We start from the raw sequence: 20751 nt of genomic DNA, 5'->3' as shown, positions 1-20751 counted from the left end.
GGGCAAGAGCAGGCTGATGGGGGGGCAGAGGGGGGCAAGCAGGCCAGTAGGGGCGCAGGCAGTTGGGGGTGATAAGGCCAGCAGATGTGGGGCAGTTAGCAGTGATCAAGCCAGAAGGGGGGCAGTTGGGGGTGATGAGGCTGGCAGGCAGAGTGGTTAGGGGCAGTCAGGCAGGCAGGCAGATGAGTGGTTAGGAGCCAGCAGTTCCGGATTTCAAGAGGGATGTCTGACTGCCAGTTTAAGCCCGATCCCCACAGGCAGTCAGACATCCCCCAAGGAGTCCCAGATTGAAGAGGGTGCAGGCCGGGTTGAAGGACACCTTCCTCATGCATGGATTTAGTGTACTGGGCCACTAGTCTATAATAATAAAAGGGTAATATGCTAATTAGACCCAACATCTTCCGGATGTCATTCTGGGCATTCTTCCTGATGAAGTTGGGGTCTGAGGGAAGCCAGTCTGGGTCCTGGGTGTCTGTGGGCATCCTGAGGGAAGCTAGCCCGGGTCCCAGGTGCTGGAGGGAATCCGGTGCCAACAGCAGGGGGAAGGAAGGGCTTCTCTTGCACGAATTTTCATGCATGAGGCTTCTAGTTTGCTTCATAATGTGAAATATAACTATGCATAAAAAATTTAAATGAAGAATTTAAGGATACTCCTGATGGAAAATTTGTTGTTCTTTTTTCCTCTCCTTTTTAAGGATGATAGTAAAGGGACTATGAAGTTCATAACAAAAATAATTTTCTAATAATTCAATATGCTATGCTTTTATTTTATACATGTTTTCCCATTTACTTCATGGAATACTTCGTAGGAAAAAACAATATATGGGATGAAAATAAGTTTTTTGGTCTTGTTTTCATATGCATATGAGGATGATGGAATTGTTTGAGATCTTTTTTTGTGTGTTCCATATTCTGACTCCACAGCTCCTGCCTTGTACGGAAAATACAGCTGCAACCCAGCCCCCATTGGACAAAGGGGGGAACAGATGGCTTGTGATCTTGTACTGCCTACACATTAAGGCAGCGCCATGGCTTGGATTAAGTACTTTTTTTTTTTTGGTACTGACAATGCTAAAGTGAAAATAAATAGTCAAGCAGGGAGATGGAGCCTGCAGTCATGGAGATTCAACCGCTGTACTTGCTGTTTTTCTCATAGGTACAGAACTAACCTAAGTGGGGCTGCTTCCTAGATCGATGAGTAATTCATCAGAAGACCTCTGCACTTCCCACTCAATTGTTCTCCCTAGAGCCTGGATGACACATGCTTAAACTGTCCCATTTACTGAGCACACAATTTCCTATAGGGTTTGGTGAGCCATTAAGCTGTTTTGTCTGGTGGGAGAGAAAGGAAAGTTGGCCTGAATTTACTGATCATCTTATCAACTTCATTTAACCAAACCTGTTCATTTAGTGTATATTTAATTTATTTAAAATATATCAAAAATTTTATGGAATATAATTTGGGGGATTAGAAAAAACTCCATGTGCTTATAAAGGCTGACAATTTCAAATACAATCTCTGTAATAGAACTATATTTATTAATATAGTGATGATATAGCATCTTCTTTTTAGCCTCATTAGTGTATGCAATAAATTTTAAAAATGCAAATATTAATGTACTGATAAATGACATTGTAAATATACCTGCATAGTAATAAAGATACAATTAGTTAATTGTGCATTCAATTAAGTGTTTTCATTTTATATATGAGAACAGAAACAGTAAAATGTTGGTAAAGAACATTCAGTCTAGAATGCATGGACCAATGTTTAGAGAGATGTGACTTGATTGGTAAAGTTCATTTTTTGCAATCTTTATTTTAAACTGTTTAGTTTAACTTGCAGCATTCTTTTTCATGATTCACTTACTACTCCATATCTCTTCAAATCCAATTCCCATTTAACCCTAATAACACCTCAAAATTTCCCCAAGGAGGAAAAACCGACCAAACATCAAAACCTTACCTTTCCAACATATTGTGGATCGGGTCCCATATGTTCTTCTAAAACAAAGAACTGATTCCAAACCCATCCCCTTTTGGGACGATGGTGGACTTCGGTCTCTCCTTCGATGTGCTTGGTTTGATTTCTGGTCACCTTGATGGAGCTGTGGTGAGCAGTTCCATAACACCTCTGCACAAAACAGAGACACACGAGGACTGGACAGATGCAAGATGTGCTCGTAATTTTCATTGTAAGATAACTTTCCAGTTCACAGTTTTCTTTCTTTTCCTTGTTGGCTACAAATGCTTAATGAGCATTCAAGAGAGAAGCCAAAGCATCCTTTGGAAGGACAGTCCAAAGTAAAGTGTTTAGCGTGTCCATGATTTAACCGTCCACCAGGGAAAGGTCAGATTGCATTTACATCCTGAAACACTTCAGAGATTCAAAACTGCAGTGGTCTGATTCTTAGTCTTCACAGTAGGTGAACACAGGCAACCATTTTCCACCTAATGGAAAGAGAAAAAATTATAAACAGAACAAAACCTGGTAGGTTTAAGTATTTGCTCTGAATGCAAAATATACTATTATGCAGAGATGCCGATAGGAAAGAACATGTGCAGATTATTATATAGACATCCATAAGCCTGTACACTGCACATGTTTTTCATGGACCTTCCTCCCTTTACTACTAATCTTCATATACATTTAGACTAAACGTATATTTAGGATATTTATATGTTTCTTGAAACAACAGAAATGTAGCCCTCGGGAGTGTTTAAATGTTCAAAAACTGATGATGAGTGTGTGCACATGCCTGAGTGTAGTATGACTGCTTACAATACATGATCTATTAGGGACTCCATGCTAAGTGCAAATGTTTTGTTTGTTTATTTTTATTCAGTTTTGTTGGATGTGATAAAACTGTACTGGACATTAATTGTCTACTACATGTGACTCACTGAACTTCAACAAAATATACCATAGAGTTGACAAATTGTCACAGACCATCACAACAATCCAGCAGTCACTTAAGCTGCTTAGTAAGTAAAATAAAACAAAAAAAGGACAATGGCTGAAAAAATGAAACTGAAAGTTACTCCATTCTCAGAGAGCAGATTGGCACAATTGATCATAAGTAAGAATATCAACTGGCTCGGTCATGGCTTGCATGGATTTTGATAGGCCCGCAGATAACTACTCTATGGCGCAGGCTTAACATATAGGCGAGGCATATATTAAAGGATGGGAGTAACACTACACATAATTGTAGTGTTATTAATTGTATATTTGTAGCCTTCCAAGGTAAGTTGTAAGGAAAAAAAGAGGGTGGCAAAAAGAACGTAAAGGAAAAAGGTGTTTTTTTTTCAAATGAAATGTTGCAGACTTGGACTTAGGTTTTAGTACAACTGGACAATAAAGTAAAACTTGAGAACGATTTCTGGAAGATAAGAAATTAGTTGGTAGAGAAAATGGTGACTGATATTATTAGCTTATTGAAAAATAAAACTGTGTAGCAAGTTCTACTGCCTTTGTGTGTGTGTATTTCAGTATGTGTTTAGAAAAATTATCCTGATTCAAGATTATAGCTATTCCATCTTGCAAAAATATTAGATGAATCACTTTCTCAGTCTATTAAATTCAACCCTGTAAATCAGCACAAACTGAAATGTGGATCTAAATGAATCACAAAATGTTTGACATGGCAATATAAATTATTTCAAAAATTGAGCATAAATAATCAGTCATTATATACCTCTTTTATACAGTTGGTAAAAATGTTTATAATGAGTGGGAAATGAATAAAAAGATCACATGAGCCTGGCCGGCGTGGATCAGTGGATGAGCATCAACCTATGAACCAGGAGGTCACAGTTCAATTGCTAGTCAGGACACTGCTCAAGTTGTAGGCTTGATCCCCAGTGTGGGACATGCAGAGGGCAGCCTGTCAATGTTTCTTTCTCATCATTGATGTTTTTATCTCTCTCTCCTTCTTCCTTCTTCTCTGAAATTAATAAAAAGTGATAGTGTTTTTTTTCTTTTTAAATCACATGAGGCCCAGAGCAAGGTGCTTTCCCTTCCAGTATATTTGTCCACAAATTAGGGTTAACAGTAATGTTGACCTCACGGTTGTGCAAGTATTGTATTGGACAAGAACTGGGAATTCATTTTAATCGTCTGGCAAATAAAATTAAATTGTGTGATACTTTTGAAAGTAAAGGACAGTTTTTCACTCAATGAGAAAAATAAGGGGACATATGTAATACTTTCAACAATAAAAATTAAAAAATAAAGACTTAAAAAGAGAAATGCAATTCTAGTTCCAACATAGTAAGAGCATAGGAAAGTCAGAAAATACAGGTTTTCTTCCTCTTTTTGACAATTTCCTTACTATATGTACCTATTTGAATCATATAATTTCTTCAAGTCTCAATTTCTCATTGTGGTGTAAGTAATTTTAATATCCTTTCCAGTTTATCTAATAAATTGAACGATTTTATATTGAAGTTTTCTTTCTTCTTTTAAATAGCAAATTTCAAAATAAGAAACTTTAACTAGCCTTTATTCTTTGAAGTAAAGTTGATGAATATACAGAAGGTTTTATCTTAATACTTTCACACCACTTGGTGTGATTGTTAAATGAAATTAACATCTTTTTTATGCTAAATTGTTTTACAAAGCATAATTCATGAGTAAAGGGCAAAAAAGTGGCTTTTGTAATGCATTATTGATATACTGAATGAGATTTTTAAAAAATAATGATCTTGACCTAACCGGTTCGGCTCAGTGGACACAGCGTCGGCCTATGGACTCAAGGGTCCCAGGTTCGATTCCGTTCAAGGGCATGTACCTTGGTTGCAGACACATCCCCAGTGGGGAGTGTGCAGGAGGCAGCTGATCGATGTTTCTCTCGCATTGATGTTTCTATCTCTCTATCCCTCTCCCTTTCTCTCTGTACAAAATCAATAAAATATATTTTTTTAAAAATATAAAATAATAATCTTATGTGCTATTCTAAAAATATATAAATACATTTTAATCTATATATTCATTACATGCTTGTGAATATCTATTACAACAGTTATAAAAATTGGTGAATAAGGATATGTGGAATGAAAGAACTACTGTACTTTTGATACTAATTTTATTTACTATATCATGAGAGGATAGACTCCATATATGAAAATGTTCTGCTCTACTTCTGGAAGTCAACCCTTGCATAGGTGAGAAAGAATAAAAATAAAAATAATAAAACCAATGAATGAGAATACCACAATAGAAATACACTGTAGACTCTTGTCATTTTTTTTTTTTTTTTACTAAGCAGCATTTAAACACCCATCCTTTTTTCATGGAACACTCCAATATAGGAATTCTGATGACAGAATTCTTAACTTTCACATCGAAACACCTAGGAACCAGACACATTCTTCTTCTTTTTTTTTTCAATATATTTTCATTGATTTCAGAGAGGTGGAGAGAGGAAGAGAGAGATAGAAATGTCAAGAACGAGAGAGAATCTTTGATTGGCTGCTTCCTGCGAGCCCCACACTGGGGATTGAGCCCACAACCCAGGCATATACCCTGACCGGGAATCCAACTGTGACATCCAGAGGTCAACACTCAACCACTGAGCCACGCCGATCGGGCTCATCTTCTAACTTTTTAATCAGAAATTGCATGTGTGACATACAAGTTGGTCACACACTCCAACACCCTGGAACAGATGATGGATGTATGTAGTGAACATTAAGAAACGTTTCACAGCAGGGTAAGGGTCTCAACAGCCAGATGTAGCGGTGGTCAGTCTGGCAGCTATGATGGATAAAGTCAGTGACAGCTGCGCAAATTAAGAGTCATTCTACACAGTTTCAGAGGCAAGTACTTAATATTGCTTCTCACTGCCTCATTTCTGTTGGTATTTACTCTTTGATAAACCTAATTCTTAAGGCTCCTCATCAATTTTGATGGCTATACAATAAATGTATTTGCTGCTGTCCACAGCCAAGTTGACCTTTACTCTTTGAAAACAAGAACCTTCTCTGTAAAAAGCATTATTTTCACAAAACAAAAAAGTATTTCCAAATAATGCATTACTTGTAACAGTGTGTAATGCAGGCCTCTCTCCTCTGCTCAGTACTTAATCTCAGTGATGCAACTTTGCTGCAAGAGACTAGTCCTCTTGCTTCTGTGGCTAGTCCCTCTTTGGTATTAGAATTGGTAACACTGCACTTAGTCAAGAACATGACCTCAAATGTCCATTTTATAGAAAACTATCACATTTATGTGAGCATTTTACTCTCTGAGCTTCGCAGTTCTCATTTATGAAGAAAGATTTGTATTTGAATTATCTTTAAGAATGTTCAGCTATCTAATTCTTTGACTTTCTGATTTAATAACCACGCTTCATTTACAAATGACTTTTCTTACTTACAGAGTTACTCACATTGCCCAAGGTTAAATATCAGCCGTTTATAACTCTTCAATACAGTCATTCTGCCAGAGAGCACTGAAGAAACACTATTTTCAACAAAATAATCCTCACATTTACCCCAAAAGTAACTGCTTGTAACTTGGTCTTTTGACTGACTTTTCTTACCAATATGTTCTTGGATTATAAACTTGAGATTCCAAAGAGGTGTAGAGAATGTCTTAGGTTTTCTCTCTCTTGTTTCATAAGAAACTTTCTTTGCTTCTTTTCTTGTTTTGAAAATGTCTTTTTAAAATATACTTTGTCAATTTTATTTCATGAATCTGCCGTTCCATTCTCCATAAGTGTGGGGTGATATATTATTTTACATATTCAAAAAGCCTAGAGTTATAATTGCCACCATTTTCCCAACTATGGCATTATACATTATTGGTAGGAATCTGTCTGACTTTGCAGAGAGCAAGCTTAGTTTAAATAGAAAATGTCAAAGGAAGATAGAGTATGATGGAAAGTCCATATATTTTGGAACTGCTTTCACTGTGAGATGTATAGGATATCCTGTATGGAGAAGCACATGTCAATGGGAACATATTGCTTAATGCACATTTGTCAGACTGCAAATCCATCAGATGAAAAGGCTGTTCCTCATGAGAAGATGACTCATCTTGAAAAGAATGAAACTTAACCCTCCCATGATGAATTATTAAAATCCATCACACTGTCAGGCAGATTTAAGTATAAGGAAACTTAAATTAGGTTTGAATTCTGATGTACTTATATAAGATGAAAGTTATAAGTCCTTAACAGAAGCCAATGTTTTACTTTAAGAAATAAATTTTTATTATATGTTTGTACATATGTATGTATGTATTTACTTACTTATGTTCAGGATGTGTGTTCTAAAACTTTCAGTTATTTTTTGAGCTAGTGATTACAAGCCCAACACCCACTGCTTGCAAGGTGCATTCTCAGATATTTGTCTGACCCTGAATCTATGGTTTCCATCTATTTCAGATCCAATGATCAACAATATCAGTATCATTCTCCTGTTCTAAGTCTAGCTCTTGTTTAATTTCCATTGATATTGACTTCTGAATTTTTGTTTCACCTTCTTGTCCTTTACTCATTATATTTAACATTTTATCCACAACTCTGGACTTTTTCCTTCTCAATTGATAATTTATATGTTTAATAATTAATCATACTCTTCTCCATCAGTGTCAATTGGATTAAATAGCTCCTGCTTAGTCAAAATCCAATACTCATAAACCACATGAAATTGCAGAAGGCTCCACCTAAATTTGTTGCAATTTTATTCCCAAATTGTCTCTCAAATAGATATTTTCACTTGTAATCTGACCATTTCAAAATATTCTCATAGCACCAAGATTTGGACATAATAAATTGCATTTGCTTAAAGTATACATACATATATGTACATATGTATTAAAATGTGACTCTAAAATATGATGAAATGTGTAAATGACAAATAAATTAGGAAGCATTAACTTTTACATATTGTGTTTTTCTGTTGGAAATATTCACTTAAACTTCATAGAGATGGTGATGAAAACATTAAATTTGTGATTACAGGTATTGCTCCCTGAATGGCTCATTCAATTCTGATTTTTTTCTTTTTTAAAATATATTTTTATTGATTTCAGAGATGAGGGGAGTGCGAGAGACATAGAAACATCAATGATGAGAAAATCAGTGACTGGTTGCCTCCTGCACACCCCCCCACACTGGGGATCCAACCTGCAACCCAGGCATGTCCCCTGACTGGGAATCAAACTGTGACCTCCTGGTTCATTGATCGATGCTCAGCCACTGAGCTATGCTGGCCAGGCTCAATTCTAATTTTCTTAAGAGCCTTACTGTCCAAAGTCTATTTAGTAAACCTTATCCTCTGAGACCTAGAATAAAGGGTATTTCTCCACAAAGATGCCTATGTTTTAGAGACAATTCTCTCTGGGTCTTTTTCATTCTTCACATCTGAGAAAGGCAGACAGAGATTCCTTTCATGCTATCTTCTCAAGGATATATGTGTACAAACAGCCTTGGAAGAAAGCTGGAACCGTCCTTCCAGGCAGAGGGCAAATTTTTTTTTTGACAGGGCATGATCTTCTTCTAGGTTGGAGAAATGTGCTAGCAGACCCCATACAAAACTGGAAATTTATCAATCAGGATTCCTCAACTGTGTGTGTGTGGCCTGTACCTGGGCTTCTCCAAGTTGCCCCCGTGGATATGAGGAGCAAGGCAAACTTAAGGTACCTTCTGCACTATCGGTAAGATAGTCTTGTTTCTGATGTAGTCTCATATTCTCTGCCAGCACCTATTAATCTTTTGTAGCATAACTTATTAGCTTGAAAGTAAGGCAAGATCTCAAATCCTTCATTTAAAATTCTGGCTATCATAGTTCAATGTAACTGCTTTCTCAGTATTGCAGACCAGCATTCTAAGTATTGATATAGGAACCATTTAATGGGCTCTTTGTGTTGTATTTTGTAGGGTTTTCATGCCATGTCTATGTAATTTCCATCTCCAGTATTGGCTAGTGAAGTCCCTTTCATATTGTCACCGTTAAATAAACATTTGTTGAATGTAGTAATAAATAAATGGGAAATAGACAAATTAATTCAGGGTTTGTACAACACGAGTGGTGTTAAAATGCCAAGTTTCAATTGAAAGTAATTAATTGTAAGAACATGTTACAGAAAAACTTTTAGAAAGCGCTCGTGGATTTGGTTAACATTATACTTTGATTTTCACTTAAAAGCCTGTCACAATCAAAGAAAGAAAAGTATTGGAAAACAAACAGTTACATTTTATCAACAAAAACCTGCTTTTTCTCCCAGGTTCTTTTAACATAGAGAAAATTAGAATTTAAGGAAGCCACTCAAATATTGAGCCAAATGTGCATTAATAAACTTTACAATGGCACATATTCTGTAGCATTATCAGTCACATCTTATTCATTACATGGTGCAAAATATGTGCATGAAATATTTCTACTATGTTGACTAAAACACTATGAAAATAGCCCTGGCGGGTATGGGTTTGTTGGTTGGGCTTAGTCCCGTACACCAAAAGTTTGCTGGTTCAATTCCTGGTTAGGGAACATGCTCTGGTTGCTGGCTCAATCCCCAGTGGAGGGCATGCAGGGAGGCAGCCAATCAATGACTTTATCTCATCATTAATGTCTATCTCTCTCTCCTTCTCCCTTCCTCTCTGAAATCAATGTATATTTAAAAAGTAAACTTTAAATGGTTATTTAGTTTGATATTATAAATAAAAAATACTAAAGGAATCCTACTGGTGCAAAGATTCCTAGTGTCCTCACTCTCTGGTTTCTGTCACCGAATATCCTATGCATCTTTCCAAACAAAAATTCCTACACTCCACTTTCCCAGTACAAAGACTACGTTTCTTAGCCTCACTTGTAGTTGAATATTGTTCAATTACTAAGTTCTAGCCCATGGCATACAAACAGAAGTACTGTCTGTTAACTTTCCAGAAACCTTCCTCAGAAGACTGTTGACATTCATTTTAAGTTCTCTTTCCCCTCCTTCTATTTTGCCACATGAATCCTGGATTGTGACTAGAATGAGTATCATAGCCTGGAGAGAGAAGAGCCAAGTAACTCGATCCCAGAGGACCCTACAGAGCAGCTGTCAGATGAGCTCTGGCCTGCCTTCCTCTGAGTTAAGAGAGAGAAAAAAAGTCAGCCTTTTTAAAGCCACAGTCAGCCTGGCCAGCATGGCTCAGTGGTTGAGCATAGACCTATGAACCAGGAGGTCATGGTTCCATTCATGGTCAGGGCACATGCCTAGGTTGTGGGCTTGATCCTCAGTGGGGGGTGTGCAGGAGGCAGCCGATCAATGACTCTCTCATCATTGATATTTCCTTCTCTCTCTCCCTCTCTTTTCCTCTCTGAAATCATATATATATATTAAAGAAAGCCACAATCATTTTGTGTTCCTATTTCCCAGAGCTGAACTTAATGCTACTTTAACAACCATTGAGCTGAGGCAGGACATTCTCCATGGTTTTGGATTTGGGGTAGGGTTTGGGGAATAAAGTACAGGGGAAGGAAAGAAAGGAAAGAAAAATCAGAATGAAAAACATGGGAAGACAATGGATGGCGCTCTATTATAAATTCCAGGGAATTTATTTTCGGTGATAGTCTGCTCTGCAATTTTCATCACAGGTATTAAAATATGCAGATCTTGCTTTCCTGTCTTCTTCCTCTGAAGTCAGAAGTCCTACTTTATGCTTATCTGTGTCATCGGCAACATAGATATTATGCAATGCACATTGCAGGGGTGACACTTGTCCAAAGGTCTCTTCTAATGCCTTTCCCATTGATATATGTCCTCTAGCTACATATAACACCCCCCCTGCTTAAAATTCTTCTATGTTGACATCACTTCCAGAATAACTAAAAAAAACTTTCATATGAAATTCATAGCTTTTCCATATTTGGTACCTTTCCCCATCTCTCATCCAGGAAATCCCATGACCTGCTCACACTGTAATATGCTCCCTGTCTCTTGGCTATACTGTGCTCTTGCTAGCCTTGGTGCCTCTGTGTAAGCTTTTTCTTCTAAATAAAAAGCCCATTTCTCTGTTTTAATTATTAAAAAAAGTCAGTCTCCCAAGCAAGACCTTAGATCCCAGCAACTCTGTTCCCAAAGTCCCTTGTTCCCTAATTCTCATGAAGGAATTCAGAATATGCCACTTCAGAACAGGCCACTTTGGCATATATATTATTTTAAGTTAAAGGCACTTGTAAAACGCCAGATACAAAAAAGGAACTCTGACTTCCTAAAATTAGGAAATAAAACTCCCATATAGAAGATGTTCTCCTTATATAAGAAGGAAAGAAACATTCTTTCACCAAGAATGGTCAAGGCCAACAGAAATCTGTATGAGTAAACATTGCTAAACAAACTCTTATCCTTCTAGTCACTTCTTTAACCAATTAACTAACTTATGACCTGTCACTTTTTTTTTTAATCCTCACCTGAGGATATTTTTTTCCATTAATTTTTATAGAGAGTGGAAGAGAGGGAACGATAGAGAGAAATATCAATGTGAGAGAAACACATTGATTGGTTGCCCCCAGATGAAGGCCCGGGCTGGGGAGGAGCCTGCAACCAAGGTACATGCCTTTGACTGGAGTTGAACCCAGGACCTGTATCCACTGAGCCAAACTGACTAGGGATGCTCTGTCGCTTTTCTACAATTTATTCCTCTCTTTGTCTAACTCATAAGTGCCCAGCTTAAACTGCTTCTCTGGGTGTTCATTTCCTAATGAGGGCCCCATGTCATGTATAAATTACATTAACTATGGTAATATGCCTTTGTCTTGTTAATATTTCTTATTACAGGAACCCCAGTAAAGAACCTAAAAGGTAAAAGGATTTTTTTTTCCTCCCTTACAGTCATATTTATCACATGACATACACAACTTTTTATGTCTTCCAAACTAGAAGGTAACCACCTATCAGAATTAAACTTTGATCTCTGTTATCTTAATGATAACACAATCTTGTACAAATAGTCAAGGCTCAGTTAAATGAACAAATAAAACCAATTTGTGCTCGCATCAGTTCTGAGCATCGCATGTACTAGTCATGTGACCGTAGCCAAATTTCTTATCTATAGAATAGGACTAATAACCTCATGGCATCTTTATGAGAATTAGTTAGTGTTATGGACACCATCAAGGGAACCTGGATGATTCCGTCCAAATTGCTGGGAAAATAAAAATAAATATATGGCTCTTAAAAGTAAGAACAGCATTCTCTTTACAGGAAATATTGTGTTATATGCATCATGTCAATGTACTAGAATTATTTCCCATGATCTGAATATAAGAATATATTTTAATTATAATCTGGATTTTATATACCCTGAAAATAAATTAAAGCTAAACATTAAGAAACAGTATTTGCATAATGTCTTGATAATGACTGTGTAATACTGTGTCTTTTCTTAGAGCTCTGGTTTTCTATTCTTGTAATGTATAATATATGCAGTATTTAAAAATGTCTCCCATATGTTTTGAAAAGGTTTTTGAAAACATACATTTTAGAAAGTAAAAACATAAATGCCCCAAAGTGACTCATACCCAAAAAGATACTTCATGGTGGGAATAATATGCCTACAATGAAACTGAAAATTGTAAGCTTTTCTGTAGTATATTTCTTTCAACCACTTCTATAGCAAAGAGGTTTATCTTCTCATATGAAAAATAGGAATATAATTCTTCCCTCCTGGGGTATTTTAGTTTCTTTAATGTATACAGAAACTTGTTGGTTTAACTAAAATATAACTCATCTTAATTCCTATTTGTAGAAAAGTATGTGTAAAACAATTTATCATGCTATTGATATGCCAAAGTTTCATGTAAAATATGGAGCCAAACATACTTTGAATTTTAAATGGTGTTATAGTTTTCTACAGAAAATATGTCTATGGAAGCCTTAACATTGTTTAACTCTGAATATTGTACTTCTGAAATCTAATTAGTGAGAAAATGTGATAAAATATCCCAAATGAAAAGGCATGCATGATGCCTTTTATAAATGTTTTTAAATGAAATGGTGTTTGATAGAATTTTATATTTCTACTTAGGTTCATATTCACCTTCAACCATTACAATCATATGCTTACCATTATAGTCAACTCTTACATAAGCTTGTAAGCCTATTATATCTACCTGGCAACACTTTCACCCTGACACTATTCCCTTATATGCTATCACATGATGAAGACAGTCAAACAGATCTGTGCACTGATGTCACCACATGAGAATTAGTGTGATACTGACAGAAATTAAAGTCATAGAGTAATAAAGGCATGTTAGAAGAGACTAAAGTAGAGAAGGGTGTAGGTCATGGGGCTGAGTACTAGACATTCATTAGCATTAGAAGAAGAGGATTTGCAAGAGCATGGATGGACCTGCACAGTATTCTGCTAAGTGAAATAAGCCATCAGACAAATATCATATGATTTTACTTGTATGTGGAATCTAATGAACAAAATAAACAAATAAAATAGAAATGGACTCATAGATACAGAGTACAGACTGACAGCTGTCAGATGGGAGAGGGGGTGGGGGAAGGTGAAGGGATTAACTAAAAAACAAACAAAACACTCATAGACACAGTAAGGTGAAGGGATTAACTAAAACACAAACAAAAGACTCACAGACACAGACAACAATATGGTGATTACCAGTGGGAAAAGGAGGTGGGAGCAAGTAGAAGGTAAAGGGGGGATAAATGGTGATGTTAGGATACTTGATCAATGGGTGGCAAACGCACAACACAATATACAGATGATGTGTCATAGAATTGTGCAATTGAAACACACACACACACACACACACACACACACACACACACACCACATATATATTTAACCAATGTCACCCCAATAAGTTCAATAAATTTTTTAAAAGAATTAAAAGAAATATGCAGAGTTTGGAGCTGTGGATGAGGGTAGGTGGGGTGCCATAAAAGCCTAGAGAACAAAGTGTTTTAGGGGAAAAATAATAATACCACTAATTAAATTGGTGTCTTTATACAACAGCCAGATACCATAGCCTATCTTTTAGATTGGATTTAATTTATATGTATTTATAGAGGTAACAGAAATCAGCCTTTTAAATATATATACTAAATGCCATGTAATGGGCTATATGCTTAAGGCAATTATCTTATTTCAATTTTTTATGATCATTTTCTACTTGAAGTTACTAAAATGCATAGCATTGAACTCGCTTGCCTGAGAGATGAGACTTTAAACCCAGTTCTATTTGAGTTCAATCTCTTTCTCTACCCTTGGATTTAATTACACATAGGTTTGAATCATTATGCTTCTGTCTCCTTGCCATGGATCCTTGAGATTAAGCTATCTGAGCCCAGCCAGGTGTGGCTCAGTGGTTGAATGTTGACCCAGGAACCAAGAGGTCACTGGTTCGATTCCTGGTCAGGGGAAATGTCCAGGTTGCGGGCTTGATACCTAGTAAGGGGTGTGCCAACCTATGATTTTCTCTCATCGTTGATGTTTCTAGCTCTTTCTCCTTCTCCCTTCTTCTCTAAAATCAATAAAAATACATTTTTTTAAAAACAAAAACAATAAAAAACTATTTGACATCTCAAAGTTTCAGTTTCCTGGATGGTAATAGTACTTACCCTGTAAATTGTAGTTAGTATTATATGAGAAAAAAAATCAGAACTCTTTTTTATTCATATGCCCTTAATATGAGTTAATAAGTAATTTTATTTTGTTATATAGATATCACATTTCAGCAATTGACTCATTTATTTTTGTTACATTTTTTTCTATCCAAAAAATTTAAAGATAAAAATAAGGAATGCTTTGTCTTTATTATATCCAGTGTACTATCCTAAAATTCAAAAGTGAGATTATACATTATGATAATCAACTATACAAATGCTTAGAACAAATGTAATTTTTCTCCCACATTACCATTATCTATATTTCTACCACCTTAGAAAACTGGAAGTCATACATATTTAAATGTCTTCAAATAGGTTCAATAAGATAAAGAGCTTAAGGCTTAAATGAATCTGATTCTCCTGTCCTTAAAAAGTAGGATAAACTCTAGGAACTACTTCAACATAAGTGGGTTATTTAAATAAGAGAGTTTTTCCTTTTAGATGTTGGTTTACGGTAAATAATAAGGCTATAGAGAAATTGTAGAGGAACTTCATCTACTATTTTGCTATCAGTCTATCAGACCTATATAAAAAATTTAACCCTAATATTTTTCAGATATTACTAAATTTTGACATATTAATAGAAATCATTGATCGGCTGCCTCCTGCATGCTCCCTATTGGGGATCGGACCCATAACCCAGGCATGTGCAATGACCAGGAATGGAACCATGACCTCCGGATTCATAGGTCGACACTCAATCAATGGGCCAGGCTGGGCTCCATATCTAACTTTTAAAGGAGCTAAAAAATAAAAGGATTTACTTTTACTGTCAGAACATTCATTGAATTTTTATTTGCAATTTGATGTTCATATTTCCAGTTATTGCATTATCTTGTTTATGCTATTTTATAGCTCTTAGGAATTAGAAAACAGGTAATATGTTCACATAATGAAATTATTTTAAAAATCTGAAAATAAGGAGAGTTCTCCTGATTGTAATCAATTCCCTGTGGACAGTTAACTCTTGTTGGCTACTAAAGTATCACTTTGTTGAATCATGGTGAAAATAAAACAACAAAACTGTGTAATGGCCTACAGTGTATTATTAGATAATATGAATATATTTACCAGGGAATTTTCCACATTTATTAATATTATCACTACTTTGTGGTACTACAAAAATAAAGGGTTTCCAGCTGGCATATCATTATAGGGAATATTTAGTAGGTGTTTATATCCCCTTTCCTTTCCAAATTATTAAATGCATATTTCCTTGGTCTAGCTTTTTATCCTGAAAACATTATTATGATTTTATTATTTGTTCTTATTATAAAAGTGTTACCTGTTCATGATTAGAAAATAAAGAAATAAAAACAATAGAACTGGGATAAAGGGGAAAAATTTAGGAAACAAAACAAAACAAAGATCCTCCTTTTCTTCCCTGGATTCTAAGTTCTTCTTCCCATAGATAAAAATTAATATGCATATATATCCCAGAATATTAAAAATAACAATTGAAAGCTACACCAAACAAATAGAGATGAAGGAAGAAAATGAAGAAATCAGTGTTGATATTTTATTATACTAACCAGCCTTTTCTGTTGACTATAAACCTAACATTATTTCCAACTAATATATATCACATAATTTTTAAAATGTACAATAATTTAAATACTCAATATCTTCCCCCATGAACACTGTATCCTTAGAAAGCATTTACTCTTTCAAATCAGTAGACAACAAGCCTCTTTTGTCTCAAAAGATTAATTTAAAACCTGCACATTTAAACCCAAGAGAAAACCAGGGTTTTTCATTATTAGCTGCTAGAATATTCTGTCACATTCTTTTTTTAAAGCAATTAATTTGTGCATGGTGTTTGGCTTAGCATTTTTACATGGTTTTGGAACTAAGCTCATTTTAAATGTGGTTAAATAGAAAAAACAATTGTTTACACTATTTCACCTATATTGCGTTAACTTTGTAAGTTATCAAATTAGAGAGAAAACTCTTTATTGTATAGCTTGTCCTTTTTGAAGAGACTATCTGGACTGGCTGGGTGGTGGAGTTGAAAAGCAGGACTTTGGAGTCAGTCTGATCTGAGTTTGAATTTTGGCTCTGCCACTCATCATTAGTAAACTGTGTTAACTAGGCAAGCTACATATCTGCTGGACTCTGAGTTCACATGCCTGAAATAAGACTAATAACAAGTGTTCCATGTGGATGATAAAATTATTCCCTAAGATAATATCTCCAACTGCCTGGCCTGTATAAATCTCTCAAGTGTAATTAGAATTGTGTCCATTTGAGTAAGGCAACCAAACAGTTGTAAAACATCTCCCTGCTGGACTAGATCATGTGAATTTACTTGTGAGCACTTGCATCCAAATAGGAGGGTCATGAGATCCTAAAGTTCGTTTGATTCACATCTGCTCTAATAGCTATATTAAAACGCATATATTCTCCCTTCCCCATTACCTATCTTAGGAGTCAACCTTTTTGTATTTCTTGATTCATGAAAATGAGGAGAGAAGGAGAAAGTGAGAAAGAACAGCTCTCTGGTGTCTCTTTTTGTCTCTTTTTATAAAGACAGTAATCCTATCTGATCACTATCCTTATGGCCTCATTTAACCTTTTTACTTCCTTAGAGGTCCCATCTCCCAATACAGCCACCCTGGAAGTTGGGGTTTCAACATAGAATTTGGGGGAACATTAATATTCTGTCCCTGACAACATTTAATCTCTAGAATCTAAATGATATGTGCTCAGCCAGTATGGGTCAGTGGTTGAGCATTGACCTATGAACCAGGAGGTCATGGTGCAGTTCCCAGTCAGGGCTCATGCCCAGGTTCTAGGCCCAGTCCCCAGTAGGGGACATGCAGGAGACAGCTGATCAATCATTCTCTCTTATCATTGATGCTTCTATCTCTTTCTACCTCTCCCTTTAAAAAAATAACATGAGATTTTTCAAAAAGTTTTGGAATGAACCAAAGTGATTTCCACGTGTTACATGAAGGACATGGAGGTAAGGAACCATTGAAGGAGATCTCAGGAGGAAGTGGAGTCATTAGTAGTGAATTTCAGCAAAAAGTAAACTTCCTGAGGGTGAGGGTGCGATGGGACATTGTATGGGAGAAAGGTGTCAGGTTGGCAAAACACCCTCTGGGATCCAGTCCAGTGTGGTTCAGCAAGGCTGAGCAGGTAAGCCTGCACCCCCTGATCACACAAACAGCAAATTTCCTGAAAGCAACCTGTCTCTAGCAAGAAATGATGAGCTACATAAATAAGCCAACTAATCTGGATAACTATAGTGCTAGCCACAAACTGTATTCAGCTATAATATGGGAGACCTTTGTGTGTGTGTGTATATGTGTGTGTTTTATTACTTCTGAAATAATAAAATAAAAGATTGTTAAAATCAGTTTATAAAAACTGAAAATGTCTACATGGCATGAAGCTGAAAAGCAGAGCAGGCAAAGGGCTCAGTAACCTCACTCCTCCAAATTGGGCAATGTGTACAATGGGCAATTCACAGGGAAGAAAACATTACAAAGCTTTTAGACATACTAAGAAAATCATCAATTTCACTCATCTTAAGAGACATGTAAATTAAAACTACACTGTCATCCAATTTCTCACTCACCAGTTTGTTAGAAATCCAAATGCTAACTCATTTGGCAAGGCAGGGGGAGGAGGTGTACCCTCTTACACATGGCTGGCAATTATGTAAAACAGGCCATTCCATGGGAGGATCATTTGCCAACTTCTACAAAAATATAAAGCATATATTATAAGCAAATAAATTCTAATAAATTCTACTCTAGCAATTTCTTCTACAGATTGTTAAACCAGGCCATTTAAAATTGAAAAGAAGAATGAAGGTGGTTAGCACATTCTTTTCATTTCATATGAGAGACATTTTAAGACTTAATCACATAAATAGGAAATTATCTATGTGGAATTTATTTTGTGCTAACACCATGTTCAATGGAATCGTTCTGTTACAGCAAAGTTTACCTGTTAACATTTACCTGCTTATGCCTGGATACAGATGACTAGTTGAAGAGATGACAGGTCCATTTGCAATGGAACACTAGGTGGCCTCTCATGTATTGGGTATGGAAAGATCATATAATATATATATATATATATTTCAAAAGGAAATAGTTCAGAATACCATATATAGTGTGCTAAATGGTGTTTAAAAGCAGGGCAATCAATGCATTTGTATGTACTTGTTCATGCAAAAAAATCTTTAAAGTAATATGTGATAAATGAACAGTATCTCCTATTTGGAAAGAAGTGGAAACCAGATGAAATGGACTGGATAAGAAGACATTTTCCTGTGTATATTTTCTAGCTTTATATTATTTTAAGCCATTTCCATGTGTTATCTCCAAAATTCTACACATTTTGTGATAATAAGAATGCCTGGTGCCTCCCCACCCTTCTGTTCTCCCATCCATGTGTGTAAATAATTCTAAACAAATGGCAGCAAATGGAACATCTGGTGCTTGAGGTAGTATGCAGAGCCCAGCTGTGCTGGGTCCTCAAAACACAATATGTTTTCCACTAGTAATGTTTTAATAATTACTATTCTTTTTAGCTGTAAAGGATACAACTGCATGCTGATTCAACTCCACTAAAGCAAAGCAAAGTTTACCAACTAATATGTAGATTAAGAAGTTACTGTATTTGGGAACCCAAATTATACATTTTAAAAATCCCTTTCGAACTGATAATTCACTTAAGACATTTTCAAGGTAGTTTTTAGACAAAGAGAAGGATTTAGAGGTAATGGGAGAGAAAGCAAAGATATTCTTGTCTTTATTGAGATGAACTGCATTTGCTTAGTTAAAGCCAAAGGCATGTTACAGCAAAAGATTTTTCCTAATAATTGTCTGAAGCTTTCACTTTGTTTCAATAAAGGTGCTCAATGAATTCATGAAGTGGCCAAGAAAAAGTAATAGAAAAATAACTTGAGCCAGTGTTCCTGACTTAAATTGAGCTACTGAAATATGCTCTATACACAAGCAGCATCAGCTTCAACCAGGAAGCGATTAGAAATGCAGATTTCCAGGTCCCACTCCAGGGCCAGGAGTCTGTGTCTCAACAAGGGATCCTGATACTCACTAACATTTAAGAAGTCCTGACCGAAAACATTTCACGTGACAGTGTATCCTATCTATGACCTTGAACATTGTGAGCCATCTTCCTATAAGAATATAACAACACTGGGCACATGTGTAAATTGCACTATTATGACTAATGATGATACATATCTTCCAATACTAGATATCTCTGAATTACATTGACATGAAGAAAAAAGTGAGCCTCATTGCATAATTCAGAATGCACTTCTAAATATCTCTTAATAAGCTTAGTACAATATGATTGAAAAAAAATAAATTATTTTCCAAAATATGTGTTTCTCTTTTCTTAGTTCATAATTTTCTTTTTCAGTACCTCTCAGGTTAGGCAGAAGTGTGGAGGAAAATATAAAGTTTATTCCATCTGACTTTATTTTATATTTCATCAATATGTGGGTAGAAGTAACTAAAATAATAAAACTATAATTTCATTATTTTGAAAAGAAATAAAGATACATTATTCTATAGATTATTAAATTATTTCCACAGAGAGAACCTGGATTCTTAGCAACGGAGGGTCTCAGTGTCTCCTACATGACTCAGTAAACTTGGAGTCAGTCAGTAGTAAGAAATTGTGGACATAAATTAACAATCGAGCTTCCGTTTCCCTTTTGGCATCAATCTGCAGGAGGTGAGTGCTTGTGGTGGGGATACTGAGGGAGGATAATCAGGCAGGATTAGCCTTGGATCTGAGATTTGTTTCCAAGAGCAGTGAGGTGGCAGGGGGTGGGACAGTCAGAAAGGAGATACAGTCCGAGAAGTCAGGGAGGGGCAGATCACGTCAGGATCCCAGGAAGAAGTTGGCTTTGAATCTGAATACTAGGCTGATTAAAGCCAAGGAGGGGGATGGCTTGCTTTAACTCAGCAAATCTGCTGCTGCTCCATTGAGAACTGACCACAGAGGGCAAAGGCAGAAATATGGCAACAAGTGGCCAAGGGAGAGGTAAGGGAACCTTGGACTTGAGAGAGTGAGAAGGCCACATTTTAGATATATTTTGAAGGTCAAGTCTAAAGAATTGGTTGATAAGTTAA

At 36.0% G+C, this 20751-nt stretch overlaps 1 protein-coding gene across 3 annotated transcripts in view; it reads right to left on the bottom strand.

Annotated features, from left to right (window-relative positions):
- The window catches only part of CDH18 (cadherin 18), a 338421-nt gene that overhangs the window by 209356 nt on the left and 108314 nt on the right, over positions 1-20751 (bottom strand). For all 3 annotated transcript variants that reach the window (XM_015567640.1, XM_015567641.1, XM_006769443.2), the window contains exon 2: positions 1967-2451. In XM_015567640.1, coding sequence (XP_015423126.1) covers positions 1967-2194 — 228 coding nt within the window. In that variant the 5' untranslated portion in view covers positions 2195-2451. The remainder of the gene's footprint in view (positions 1-1966; positions 2452-20751) is intronic.

Source organism: Myotis davidii, unplaced genomic scaffold, assembly GCF_000327345.1.
Source record: "Myotis davidii unplaced genomic scaffold, ASM32734v1 scaffold143, whole genome shotgun sequence".
In the NCBI taxonomy this organism is placed as follows: Eukaryota; Metazoa; Chordata; class Mammalia; order Chiroptera; family Vespertilionidae; genus Myotis; species Myotis davidii.
The sequence above is the reverse complement of the archived record's forward strand: the minus strand, read 5'-3'. Positions and strand labels throughout refer to the sequence as shown.